At 34.3% G+C, this 13,369-nt stretch overlaps 1 protein-coding gene across 2 annotated transcripts in view; it reads left to right on the top strand.

Moving 5' to 3' along the window:
- Positions 1 to 13,369, top strand: part of VPS13C (vacuolar protein sorting 13 homolog C) — a 190,577-nt gene that overhangs the window by 35,129 nt on the left and 142,079 nt on the right. For both annotated transcript variants that reach the window (XM_079768767.1, XM_079768768.1), the window contains exons 7-12: positions 2,076 to 2,135; positions 7,200 to 7,259; positions 8,111 to 8,191; positions 9,581 to 9,638; positions 11,403 to 11,530; positions 12,767 to 12,873. In XM_079768767.1, the coding sequence (XP_079624893.1) occupies positions 2,076 to 2,135; positions 7,200 to 7,259; positions 8,111 to 8,191; positions 9,581 to 9,638; positions 11,403 to 11,530; positions 12,767 to 12,873 (494 nt within the window). The remainder of the gene's footprint in view (positions 1 to 2,075; positions 2,136 to 7,199; positions 7,260 to 8,110; positions 8,192 to 9,580; positions 9,639 to 11,402; positions 11,531 to 12,766; positions 12,874 to 13,369) is intronic.

The raw sequence follows: 13,369 nt of genomic DNA, 5'->3' as shown, positions 1-13,369 counted from the left end.
CGATCAGGCAGGCAGGCAGAGGCGGTTAGGGGCGATCAGGTAGGCAGGCAGAGGCAGTTAGGGGCCATCAGGCAGGCAGGTGAGTGGTTAGGGGCAATCAGGCAGGGAGGTGAGTGGTTAGGGGCAATTGGGCAGGTAAGCAGAGGTGGTTAGGGGTGATGAGGCAGGCAGGCAAGTGGTTAGGGGCAATCAGGCATGCAGACGAGTGGTTAGGGGTGATCAGGGAGGCAGGCAGAGGGGTTAGGGGTGATCAGGCAGGCAGGTGGGTGGTTTGAGGTGATGAGACAGGCAGGCAGAGTGGTTAGGGGCAATCAGGCAGGCAGTCAGGTGAGCATTTAGGAGCCAGCAGTCCCGGATTCCTAGAGGGATGTCTGACTGCTGGTTTAGGCCCCATCCCACATATTGATGAATGAGAAACTCAGTTTGAACTTAAAATAAGCTTTTTTATTGAGCAAGTGCAATTAGAAAAGTACATTATTTCTCATTAATTAAAAGAATACAGAGATGTACAGGAGTGGGATAAATAACATTGTTTATATTTAAATTGATGTGACAAAATATACTAAAAGAATCTAAAAGGAAAGGAATTTAAAAATGAAAAGGAATCTATTATAGCATTTGTCTTTCATGTGGTAACCTTAATTATTGTATCTAGAAGGATAATGAAAAATATAGTATAGGAAGTGGGGTAGGGAATGGATAATAATTTATCACAAAAATGCTAATTGGATGATAGTAGTTTGTGGGTATTACATTGGCAACTGAGGAGTTGTGGTTTACTGAAGTTCTTCTGATTAGCTCCAAGTTATTTTGAGCTAATTATCTGTAAGTATAAAAAGATGAGTGTGGGAATAAAGGAAAATGTATTGCCACAATCACAATATCTCTGATATTAAAAACAAAGCTCAAAAAGCTATTGGTGTTTTTCAGCTATACCGGATCATGCATATTTCCTATTTGAGGAAGGTTTATATGACTAAACTCTGGAGTCACTATTGGATGATTTAGAACATTATGTTTTTTCTTCACTCTCTAGTTCCTCTTACAACCAAAAAACTGTGACTTTTGGACATCTTTAAGATGTCTAAAACAATGATATTTTCATATAGTGGTACAGTTTATTGTGTGTAAATTTAACATGTATTGAAGATCAGAAATAAAACAAAAGTTTAACATTGGCAGATTTGGGGTTAAGAGACTAGGGAAATTAAATATTGGGCATTTTCTAACAGAAAATTTTTGAAGTGTCAAGAAAATTAAAGCTTAAAGAGACAGTTCACGCCGAAACCGGTTTGGCTCAGTGGATAGACCGTCGGCCTGCGGACTGAAAGGTCCCAGGTTCGATTCCGGTCAAGGGCATGTACCTTGGTTGCGGGCACATCCCCAGTAGGGGGTGTGCAAGAGGCAGCTGGTCGATGTTTCTCTCTCATCGATGTTTCTAACTCTCTATCCCTCTCTCTTCCTCACTGTAATAAATCAATAATATATATATATATATATATATATATATATATATATACACACACACACATATATATATATATATAATTGATATATTATTGATTTATTACAGTGAGGAAGAGAGAGGGATAGAGAGTTAGAAACTCTCTTTTATATATATATATATATATATATATATATATATATATATATATATATAAAAGAGACAGTTCACATTTCTAAATGTGAAAATCTTAACTGTTTCAAAAATAATTTTGTGGCAGTGTTTTTACCTGTGATCCTTTGTTTTATTTATCTATGAAGAACATCTTTAATGTTATACATAAAGACACTCTCTCTTTGTAACTATCTAGACAAGAATCTGTTTAGTTGTAGTTAGTCTTTTCATATACTAAGAAAAGAGATTCACTGGGAAGGTATATGAGTATCATGCCTATAAAATATGGATAATCCCAGTCATGTTTTGGCTTCCTTCTCTTTCTTTTCCACATATCCATTTGGTTTGTGTAACTTATTTGTAAACTAATTGCCCTGTGTTGCCTATCGTAAAGAGTGGAGCATGGATTCACCTTCACCATCAGTATATTTTAATGTTACTTTTTTTTCTTTGATAGGTTACTGATCCAAAGCGGCCCCTTTCATTTGGTGTCACACTGGGAGAACTTAGTTTGTTGGTAATGTTGGACTTATTTTAAATATTTGTGGAACCTGTAAAATATTATTCCTAAGTCATAGGGAGTGTTGCCTAAAATCAACTATTGCTACAAATTGCTATTTTATTTTTATGTATAATCTTTCTATAGCTTTTCCAGAAGTTCAAAATTTTTAGTGATGCTATTACATTCTCTAATTAATTTTGATTTGTCTTCGAATTTAACAAATATCCAAACACAGTAGCAAATATTCTGAAAGAATGAAAAGCTGTCTCTTAACCATGTGGGAAAGTAGGGGAAGATAAATTTCCATAGAGTCATGTTCTCATTCTTGGTTAGGTAAATGGAATTTCCAAATAGCTTATATGTGTTTATGTGTTTATATGTTTATATGTACGTGTGTGTGTACCATACTGATATCTCTATCTCTATCTCTATCTCTATCTCTATCTCTATCTCTATCTCTATCTCTATCTCTATCTCTATCATCTCTATCTAATCTATATCTATATCTATATCTATATCTATATCTATCTATATCAGTAATTTATTATGATTATTTTATAATGTAGTTTGGCTTTTCTCTTAAAGGTCTTTAAGGATAGCATGTATATATATCCAGGTTAGACTTTTTTTCTTTTATGGACAACTAAGGGGTAGGAAATGTTTTAAAGTTAAGGACAGTGTCTCTTGGCCTTCCTTCTGCCAAGAGACACATGAAAACATGCTCAACGTCACTAATTATCCGAGAGATGCAAATCAAAACAACAATGCGGTACCATCTCACACCTGTCAGAATGGCTATCATCAACAAATCAACAAACGACAAGTGTTGGCGAGGATGCGGAGAAAAAGGAACCCTCGTGCACTGCTGGTGGGAATGCAGACTGGTGCAGCCACTGTGGAGAACAGTATGGAGTTTCCTCAAAAAACTGAAAATGGAACTCCCATTTGACCCAGTAATCGCACTCCTGGGAATATATCCGAAGAAACTAGAAACACCAATTAGAAAGGATATATGCACCCCTATGTTCATAGCAGCACAATTCACCATAGCTAAGATTTGGAAACAGCCTAGGTGCCCGTCAGCAGATGACTGGATCAGAAAACTGTGGTACATCTACACAATGGAATACTATGCTGCCATAAAAAAGAAGGAATTCTCATCATTTGCAGCAACCTGGGAGGAATTGGAGAACATTATGTTAAGTGAAATAAGTCAGTCAATGAAAGAAAAATACCACATGATCTCACTCATTTATGGATAATAAAGAACATTATAAACTTGAACAAAAAGATAGATACAGAGACAGTAAAGCATCAAACATACTGTCAAATTACAAGGGGAAGGTTAGGGAGAGGTGGGGGAGATAAGAGATCAATCAAAGGACTTGTATGCATGCATATAAGCATAACCAATGGATGCAAAACTCTGGGGGGTGGGGGCATATATGGGAGTGGGGTGTGGGGGGGGCAATGGTAAGATATGTACACATATAATACTTTAATAAAAAAATTGAAAAAAAAATAAAGTTAAGGACAGTGAACAGTAAATTGTACTGAGTACATGTTTGCCTTATGATTAGTTATATGGATAGGGCTTAGTACAGAAAGAAGAGAAAAAAAATTGAAAGAGAAGTGGACTGCCAGAGAAAGAGAAAAAGGACATGTTTACATGGAGGCCTTGAGAAGGATACACGCATGCAGAGAAGTAGAGATACATAGAGTTGAAGACCAAAGCAGAAACATTAAAGAAAAAGAACTAGAGAAACAGGAAAGGGAGTTTGGAAGCTAGTGTTTAATATACTGTTTGTCCTCTGCATGTTTCCAAAATGAATTTGAAGTAGCTTTTGATAAAGAATATCTTTAAGGAGACCAGAATCTGTGTTGTGAAAGGTAGAGAGATACTTGTTCCAGAAATTTTAGACTAACATTAGTCATAAGTGAGCATGGTATTTAACATTGAGCTTCTAGCAGACAAAAGAAAAAATACGAAACAAATAACTGCCATTGACTGATGACAGACAGGCATACTTGTGCATGAGAATGATACCTACCTGTCTTAGTGTGTGCTGTTGTTTGGGCCCCTCTGTATCTTTGCTCAGACTCTATACTGTTTTCTTTGTCGATATTATACCCTTCCCTTTGTCTGCCTGGAATTCTATTCAGGTTTTAATACTTGTGTAAGCTATTACCTTGCTATTTCATTCCTTCTTTACCTTCCTCTGTGAATTTATCATTCCTTATTTTATGCTCCTCATTATACTAGGTGTACCGGTTAGTAATGGCGGATTTTGTAATCAAAGAAAACAAGATAATGTCAAGAGAAACATCAAAGTGCTTTAGTCAAAGTAATATTTGTTGCTAGCTACACATTTCCCCCATCTTTTAGGTAGTTTGTGGATACCATCCCAATAGAACTTTTCTTGTTTTGAGGCAAACTATTCAGAGACCCAATTTTCCACTTTGTATGTTTTGAAGTGCTGCTCAGAAAATGAGTGTGCAATGGATTGGAACAAGTGGTAATCTGAAGGAGCAAGGTCTGGTGAATACAGCGGTTGGGTTAATACTTCCCAGGCAAGATCTTTTAATGCCTCTTTAACTGGTTTTGAAGTGTGTGATGGTGTGTTATCATGAAACAAAATTACTTGTTTCATATAATCTGTGTCTTCTGGCACATTGTAGTCATTTCAGGATCAAAGCCTGGGTCAAATTGATTATTTATTGTTGGTAGTGATCAGTATTAACGGTTTCACCTGGTTTTAGAAGCTCATAATACACCACACCTTCCTGATCCCACCAAATGCAGAGTATTGTCTTTCTGAAGCGATTTGGCCTTGCAGTTGATGTTGATGGTTGACCTGGGTCAACCCATGATTTTGTGCGTTTGGGATTCTCAAAATAAATCCACTTTTCACCGGCAGTCACAATTTGATGCAAAAAAAGACTTTCTTTCGTGCCACTGAAGCAACAGTTTACTGATGACTTTTCGGTTTTCCATTTGTCTGTTGTTCAGTTGATGTGGCACCCATTTTCCTTCCTTTAAAATCTCTCCCATTGCTTGTCAACGATCGGAAATTGTTTGCTGAGCAACGTTTAATCTTTCTGCAAGTTGTTTTTGAGTTTGACATGCATCTTCATCCAATAATGCTTGTAATTGTTGGTCTTCAAACTTTTTCGGTTGACCTGGACCTTCTTTGCCTTTCACATCGAAATCATCACTTTTAAAGTGTTTAAACCAGCATTCACAAGTATCTTGAGATGGAGCATGTTCACCATTAGCTTCCTGAAGTATACGATAACTTTTTCTTCAAAATTAAGTAATGAATTAAAACTTCCCACAAATGCTCTTTTTTTGGCACGAAATTTGACATTTTTAAGTGTAAAAATTTCTATGATGTTAACACCTTCACCAAATTTGACATATGAAGTTTTGAAGCTTGCTGTCAATACAACAAAATAGCATGCATATAAAATTGCAGATATATCAACATATGTGTAACTCCATCTATTGAAAAAAATCTGCATTATTAACTGGTACACCTAATATTTGATGAAAGCACCTGTAACTGGTTACCATGTTGGTCTCCTGCTGTCTAATGTTCATTCAGTCACTGATGCAACAGGAAATAAAATACAGTACTGATAAAATGTATCTATATTTTAGTGTTGATTGAGTGAGATTGTTTGTGTAAAGCATTTGGCACATTGGCTGGCTCATTTATTTCCTGCTTCAACTACTACATTGCCTATTATAACAACCGCAAACTTACCTCTTTTTGTATCCATATCATTCTTGTATCTTTCCATTTGTAATTGAATTCCATAGGTAATCTTCCCACCTCTGATCTGAATCCTATACTTCCACATGCCCTCAGGAGCCGTCCCCTTACCCCCTTTGCTTCCCTTCCTTACTTCTTTCCATCCATTTCTTTCTCTTTCCTAAATCTTCAACTCCTCTCCCTCTGCCTTTCCTTTCTCCCACCCTCCACCCCACTTCTTTTTGTAAGCATTTAAATACATGCAAGTATCTCCTGTACAGCAAAATTAAAAAGCCTGATTTATTTATTTATTTATTTATTTATTTATTCATACTTCTTTATTGTTGAAAGTATTACATATGTCTCCTTTCCCCCATTGACCTCTCCCAGCCCACCCCTGCCCTCCAGCACAGGCTCTCATCTCCCCCCCCCCCATTGTCTGTGTCCATAGGTTATGCTTATATGCATGCATACAAGTCCTTTGGTTGATATCTCACCACCACCACCCCCAACCCCCACCCACACCTTCCCTCTGAGGTTTGATGGTCTGTTGGATGCTTCTACGTCTGGATCTATTTTTGTTCATTAGTTGTTTATTATATTCCACAAATGAGTGAGATCATATGATACTTATCTAAAAAGCCTGTTTTTTAACCTTTTCCCACTCTACCCAGGCCCCATCTAACTACCTGCCTTCTCTTTCTTTTCTTTCTAAGGAAACTTTCTAAGAGAATTTTCTACCTTTGCTATCTTTCTTTCCCCACCTCCTGTTGACTCCCTACCTACTGTACTCTGACTCTGCTACTCCATTGAAACTGTTCTTAACAAGTTCATCAATAATGCCCTGGCTGCCAAATAAGTTTAATTTAGTTTATTATATTGCAGCTTTTGGTATTGTTGACCATGCTGATTTTCTGGAAACATGGTCATTCTTCAATTTCCATATTCTGGTTTTCTTCTTACTTTGCAATAATTATTTATTTGATCTTTTATAAAAAGAAGTGGACCTTTTTCAATAGATTATAGGCAAGCTCTCTGTTTTTATTCATACCCAATTCCTTCCATACTTCTGACACATAGTACTCAATAATTATTTTGTGGGTGAAATAACTTATTTAAATTAGAACCTCTTCAATTCTATTTTTACTGTTATTCCTTTGATTTTTGTCATAAAGTTATAAAGAAACAGATTGCTAACAGCAGCTAACATTAGCTCTATGTGTTTTCTTCCTAAGTTACTTAGTTATAATTTAAAAATGTTAGAGTATTATTTTGAGATATATACGTATATATATTTCATTTCACAATTCTTTTTTTCTTTTAGACTGCAAATGAACACTGGACTCCATGTGTGTTAAATGAAGCAGACAAAATTATATACAAGGTATTAGACTGGATTAAACATTTCTTGAATTTCTAGATATAAACTTAATGTATTTTCTTAAAGAAACCTTGATGGAGCAGTTTTGGCACTGCTACTTACTGTGTAACCTTCTAAAACAAAACCACTTACCTATTTTGAGGTTTAGGTTCTTCACCTAACATATAAAGAAAATGCATAAAATTAACATATCCCAGATTGTATTTTATGGAGCATTAGGTAATTGAGGTATTATTAGATTTGTAGAAAAATATTCTCTGGTCAAGTAAGATTACAGACTAAAAGTATTAAGCATTTGGTACATAGTTAAATAGGCATGTTTAATTTTTTTTAAACTATACAACTTCAGAATACTTTAAATATACTAATAAACATTGTGAACATTCAAGAGTGATATTGAGTAAGTAGCTTTCCCCACCTTGTTGATTGTAGAATCTGCTCCACTCACTCCTCCCTCAAAACACCCATTCCTATCCACTGGAGGAAACATATCTTTTTTTTTTAGCAGAACATGTACAGGGCCCATTAAATACTAAATTCTCAATAAATATTTGATAATTGTATGAATGAATTCCCTTTGAAGTAGTGTTCCTGGAAGCACAATTTAGCAAATGCTGGATTAATAATAAAGTCTGAGAATAATATTCAAACCCTCCCCCCCATTTTTACACTTGATCTTAGCCAAAAGGCTGAGAAGCAATTATTTCCTCCATTTTTGCATTATTTTCTTTCCTTTATAAACTCAAAATGGCAATTGGATAATTTGGGATATTGAACATGAGAATAATATTTTAATATTTATTCATAACTTCAATGTGTTAGTTGCTTGACCTCTTTCAATTGTTCTTTTATAGCTTATCCGACTTGATAGCCTTAGTGCCTACTGGAACGTAAACTGCAGCATGTCTTACCAGGGATCAAGGGAGCAGATCTTGGTAATTTCTGTTTTTATCTGGAAGAGCTAACTACACTATATTTGTTTACATAGAAGATCCTTAATGAAGACAGGCTATCAGTCTTTTGCTGAAGTTGTATATAATTAAATCAGAAGTATAAAACACAGTTTTTGGTATCCACTCTGTCTTTCAAAAAGCACTTTTGTTTTTGAAGATCTTTGTGAAATCATTCATTAAGCAGTGAGATGAGAACCTATACTATTGAATCAAAACTGTGCTTAGGATTTTTTACACCATTTTGATAGCATCTGGTTACATTGTGGTGTTTTATGAAAATGATTACTTGAAGAGTATTGTCAAGAAAGATGATACCTTGCCCAGCTGGTGTGGCTCAGTGGTTGAGCAGCGACCCATTCACTAATTCAATTCCCAGTCAGGGCACATGTCTGAGTTGTGGGTTCGATATCTGTCAGGGGTGTGCAGGAGGCAGCCAATCAATGTTGGTGTTTCTATCTCTCTCCTCCCTTTCTCTATCTCTAAAATCAATAAAAACATATTTTAAAAAAAAAGAGCGGTATTGCTAGTACAAAAAAAAAGAAAAAAGATGATACCTTTCAAATCTAAAGAATATATTCTTAGCCCTGGCCAATGGAGCTCAGTTGATTGGCCTTGTCCTGTGCCCTGAAAGGTTACCGGTTTGATTCCCATTCAGGGCACATGCCCAGGTTTCGGACTCTTGATCCCCAGTAGGGGGTGTGCAGGAGGCAGCCAATTGATGTTTTACTCTCATATTGATGTTTCTCTCTCAAAAAAAAAAATCAGTAAAAAAATCTTTTAGGCATTTGTGATAATAATTTATCGAACAGTGAAAGATTAACTTAAAACTTCAGTGTGTTAAGCCAGTCTTAGTCATGTTTACTTAGAGGAGTAAAGAATTGTTGAATTTTGGAACTGAATTAATTCTAAGATTCTGTCTCTTATTTCTCAGATACTGTAATACAAATAATTTGCCTTTGTCTAGAAATTGTTTGAGATCCCAGTTCATAGACATTTATATATAAATATATATATATTTTAAAGTCACAATGTTATAATTCTAGATATTTAGAATTATAAAAAAAATTTCTTCTATGTTTTATTCTAAAGAAATATATCTATAAATAATGTTTAGTGTTTTTTTCTAATGGATTACTAGTGGGGAACACAATGTTATAATATTTCTAGATATTTAGAGTTAAAAAATTATATACTTTTATATTTTATTCTAAAGAAATATACTTGTAAATAAAGTTTAGTGTTTTTTTTTAATGGATTGCTAATTACAAAGAGGAAATAAAGGTACTGATGTAAGACCAAGTATTTTTTTTTTGTATATGTGGCTCAATATTTTATTTTTAATTTTCATATAATTCAATTTTTTTTGTTAAGGATCATCTGAAAAGTGAAATTCCTACAAGTAATGATATTCTACCAAGCCATCAATATAGTAAGTAATGGTAAAAGTTTATTTTATGTTTTAGGAAGCCTGGTATTAAATACTTTATTTTAGTATACTTTTTCTGATAAAATTACTTTGACAAAGAGAAGGTATTAATTTTATACCTTAATTTTATGATATAGCATGTTTGAATTATAACTAATTATTTAGGAATAGATTATAACACACACACTGCTGAAGAATAAGGAAGACAAGGACAATATGGCTATTGTTCACTCCTAACAGCTAACCCCATTTGACCTCCACATTTCCTTCTTACCTTGCTATCAGCTTCTTTGTTTCAGGAATTAGGTTTTCTTTGCTTTGCTTTATAACTATTTCTCTGAGATCTTGGTATTCAGTCTCACCCCTAGCATGTCACTATTGCAGTGCTAAGACAAACCAACCACATTAGAGATTGTTTTATGTGAGTTTTCCTTGGCAGCCTCGCCTTTATTTCTTTTTAAATAGATCTCTAACAAATCTTCCTGCTTATTTATTTATCTCATCTGTTTTCTCCATTTCCATTTTATTAGTCTACCGAAGCTATTGATTTGTTTGCATTTACTATATCCCTTTATGCTCATCCTCGAATTTTATGCCCATGTTCTCTGTATTTTATATCACCCTGTTCACTATTGTTTTCTTCATATCCTTTTATGGCTGAAGAGTTGGCACTTTCTCTTTTATGTTCATTGGCCTCTCTATTTACTGATGACAAGGTTTTCACATGCTGTTAGTTTGTGAAAGCATTTTTACTCGTGAAAGAACTAGTTCAGAAAATTCTCCAACTTTATTCTTAGGCATCTTTCACTTATAAATAACCTCTAAATTAGTTGAAATTTTATACTATTATGCAAACTGTGAACACTTTATAAGGTATCACAATTTATATAATTTTAATAGTATTGTAAGTTATAATTATCACTTTACTTTGCTCTGTTATCCTAATACACCTTTTCATACTACTTCTCACTTTTAAAAACATTTCCTTTAGTTTATTCTAAGAATATGTGCAGTGATTGTTTTGAAAATTGTAAAGTAGTAAGCAATTTTCTTCTGGGTTACATAAATTTTATTCATGGTTCTATTCCTAAATTCTGGCAGTGATTAAATAAGACAGAAATTAATCAAATTTTGTTTCCTACTGTCTAGCCAGAGTAGCTCAGTTGGTTGAGCCCTGTCCTGTACACTGAAAGGTTGCCGGTTTGATTCCTGGTCAGGGCACAAACCTGGGTTGCTGGTTCGACCCCCTCTCAGGGCACCCATGGAAGGCAACCAATTGGTATTTCTCCCTCCTTCCCTCTCTCCCTAGTTCCCTTCCTCCCTCTCTTCTTCCCACTTTCCCTCCCTCCATCCATCCCTCTCTCTCTGTAAGCATGTCCGATGGTGAGGATTAAAAATTTTTTTTTGTTTCTTGTATTAGTATTTTAAATGCATAATAAAATCATTAAGTGTCTTGAGGCAAGGAACAGAAGCCTAATTTTACACAGAGTGTGAATTCCCAAGTGTAGATTGTCTGTATTTTGCACATTTCTTATTTAGAAGCATAGGACCCCAATTTTCTTTTTGGGGATTCCACTTTAACCATTGAGTTTGACTGTTGGTATTATGCAGATAAATAGATACCTAAATATTTTTTGGTAGTTCTTTTTTTTAACATATTTTTTATAATTTTTTTTTACTTTCAGAGTAACAGTGTTCTTAAAATTATTTATAGTCATTCATATGTAAGAGCATATAGAGGTTATCTTACTTCTCATGTGTTCTCAGTTTTCCAGCCAATATCAGCCTCTGCAAAACTCTACATGAATCCTTATGCAGAAACAGAGCTCAAAACACCCAAACTTGATTGGAGCATAGAAGTACAAAATATTGCCATCGAACTGACCAAACCTCAGGTAAGATTCAGTTGGATGTTTCTAACTTTGACAAGCCTTGAATTTCGACAGCTTTTGTTCTTTGTGATTATTCCTTCTTCAATATTCTGATGGTTCCTTTTTGTTTCTTATGTTAATATTTGACTCCTAAAAATAGATGTATTATACATATTTTTTGGAAAGTATCAAATTTAAGAACTAGTTTTATTTTATTGGATATTTTCCTTATTAGTGCAGAGTCTTACCAAATTATAGTGAATGACATTATTTCCATCTAATTCCCAGTGGTTGATGGAGATTTTAATGTGTTTTTCTTCCTCAGATTTTAATAGCAGGCACTCTTATATTCAACATTATTTACTTATTTTTTTAGAACAGTTATTTTTGGCAGCTTTTTAAAAATTTGTTTCTTTTTTTTATTAAATATATTTTATTGATTTTTTACAGAAAGGAAGAGAGAGTGATAGAGAGTTAGAAACATCGATGAGAGAGAAACATCGATCAGCTGCCTCCTGCACCCCCTACTGGGGATGTGCCCGCAACCAAGGTACATGCCCTTGACCGGAATCGAACCTGGGACCCTTGAGTCCGCAGGCCGACGCTCTATCCACTGAGCCAAACCGGTTTCGGCAAAATTTGTTTCTTAAGTTTGGTTATATGCCCAGGGAGTTTGGATAACAGACCTGGAGAAGTGAAAGTGAAAAGAGGACAGGGATTTAACTAATAGAGCTTTTAACCCAGTGTAGTCTAATAAAAATACAATGCAAGTTATAGATATAACTTAAAATTTTCTAGTAACTACATTTGCAAAGTAAAAACAAAAGATGAAATTAATTAAAATTATAACATTTTATTTAACCTGTCTAGAATATTATCATTTTAACATGCATTCAATTTAAAAAATTAAGGTATTTTACATCCTTTTTTTTCCTTAAGCCTTTGAAATCTGAGGTATATTTTACACTTAGAATACATTTACATTCAGACTATCCACATTTTAAGTGCTGAATAGCCATATGGTAACCCTTAGGTAGAAATGTATTATGAAAAATAAAGAGAAAGAAGCTAGAGTTGCCCCTTTTTTTATCTTACCTACAGTCCTTACGTGTGTGTGTGTTTTCATCTATTTGAGCTATTTACCAGACACACAGAATTGTTATATTGGTGGTCATATGGGCGATTAAGTAGCTTTATTTTACTTAAATGTTTACTCATATGTACAATCTAATCAATATAAGTTTGTTTTTGTCTTAATAGTACTTAAGTATGATTGACCTTTTGGAGTCAGTGGATTACATGGTTAGAAATGCCCCTTACAGGAAATATAAACCTTATTTACCACTTCATACCAATGGTCGACAATGGTAAGTTAGAATTATTTTTTTTTAAATAAGAAACATACAATCATATAGTTTGGGACTCTCAGAGTTAAGACATCTTTAAAGCCACGTAAAGAAGCCACTTTTTTCTTTTATATAAACATGAGAGTGTTATCTTCTATATTATGTCCTTGTTACTTTTTTTCATATATATTCTGTTGTACTTCTGCTCCCAGATTATTTCCAAATTCTTAATTTAGTATTCAAGACTTTCAACGTTTTTTGGTCTTATTGCACTTTAGTCATTGACATGGACTCAATGTTTTAACCATATTGGATGCTATTAATTTTGCGCAGCATATCATTTTGTGTCTTTATGATTTTGCTTTGATAAACCCTTTTTCTGGAGTGGTTTGTTCATTTCATCATTTATTTAAGTCAGAAAATTATACTGGGAAATTGAACTCTTATTATTGAGCTCTTACAAGAAAATAGTTAATAACAAAAAGTATAACAGGTTAGGTCTAAAGTCAAAGCTATT

Source organism: Cnephaeus nilssonii (genome assembly GCF_951640355.1).
Source record: "Cnephaeus nilssonii genome assembly, chromosome: 4".
Lineage (NCBI taxonomy): Eukaryota > Metazoa > Chordata > Mammalia > Chiroptera > Vespertilionidae > Cnephaeus > Cnephaeus nilssonii.
Note: the sequence above shows the minus strand (reverse complement) of the source record. Positions and strands in the feature narration are given on the sequence as shown.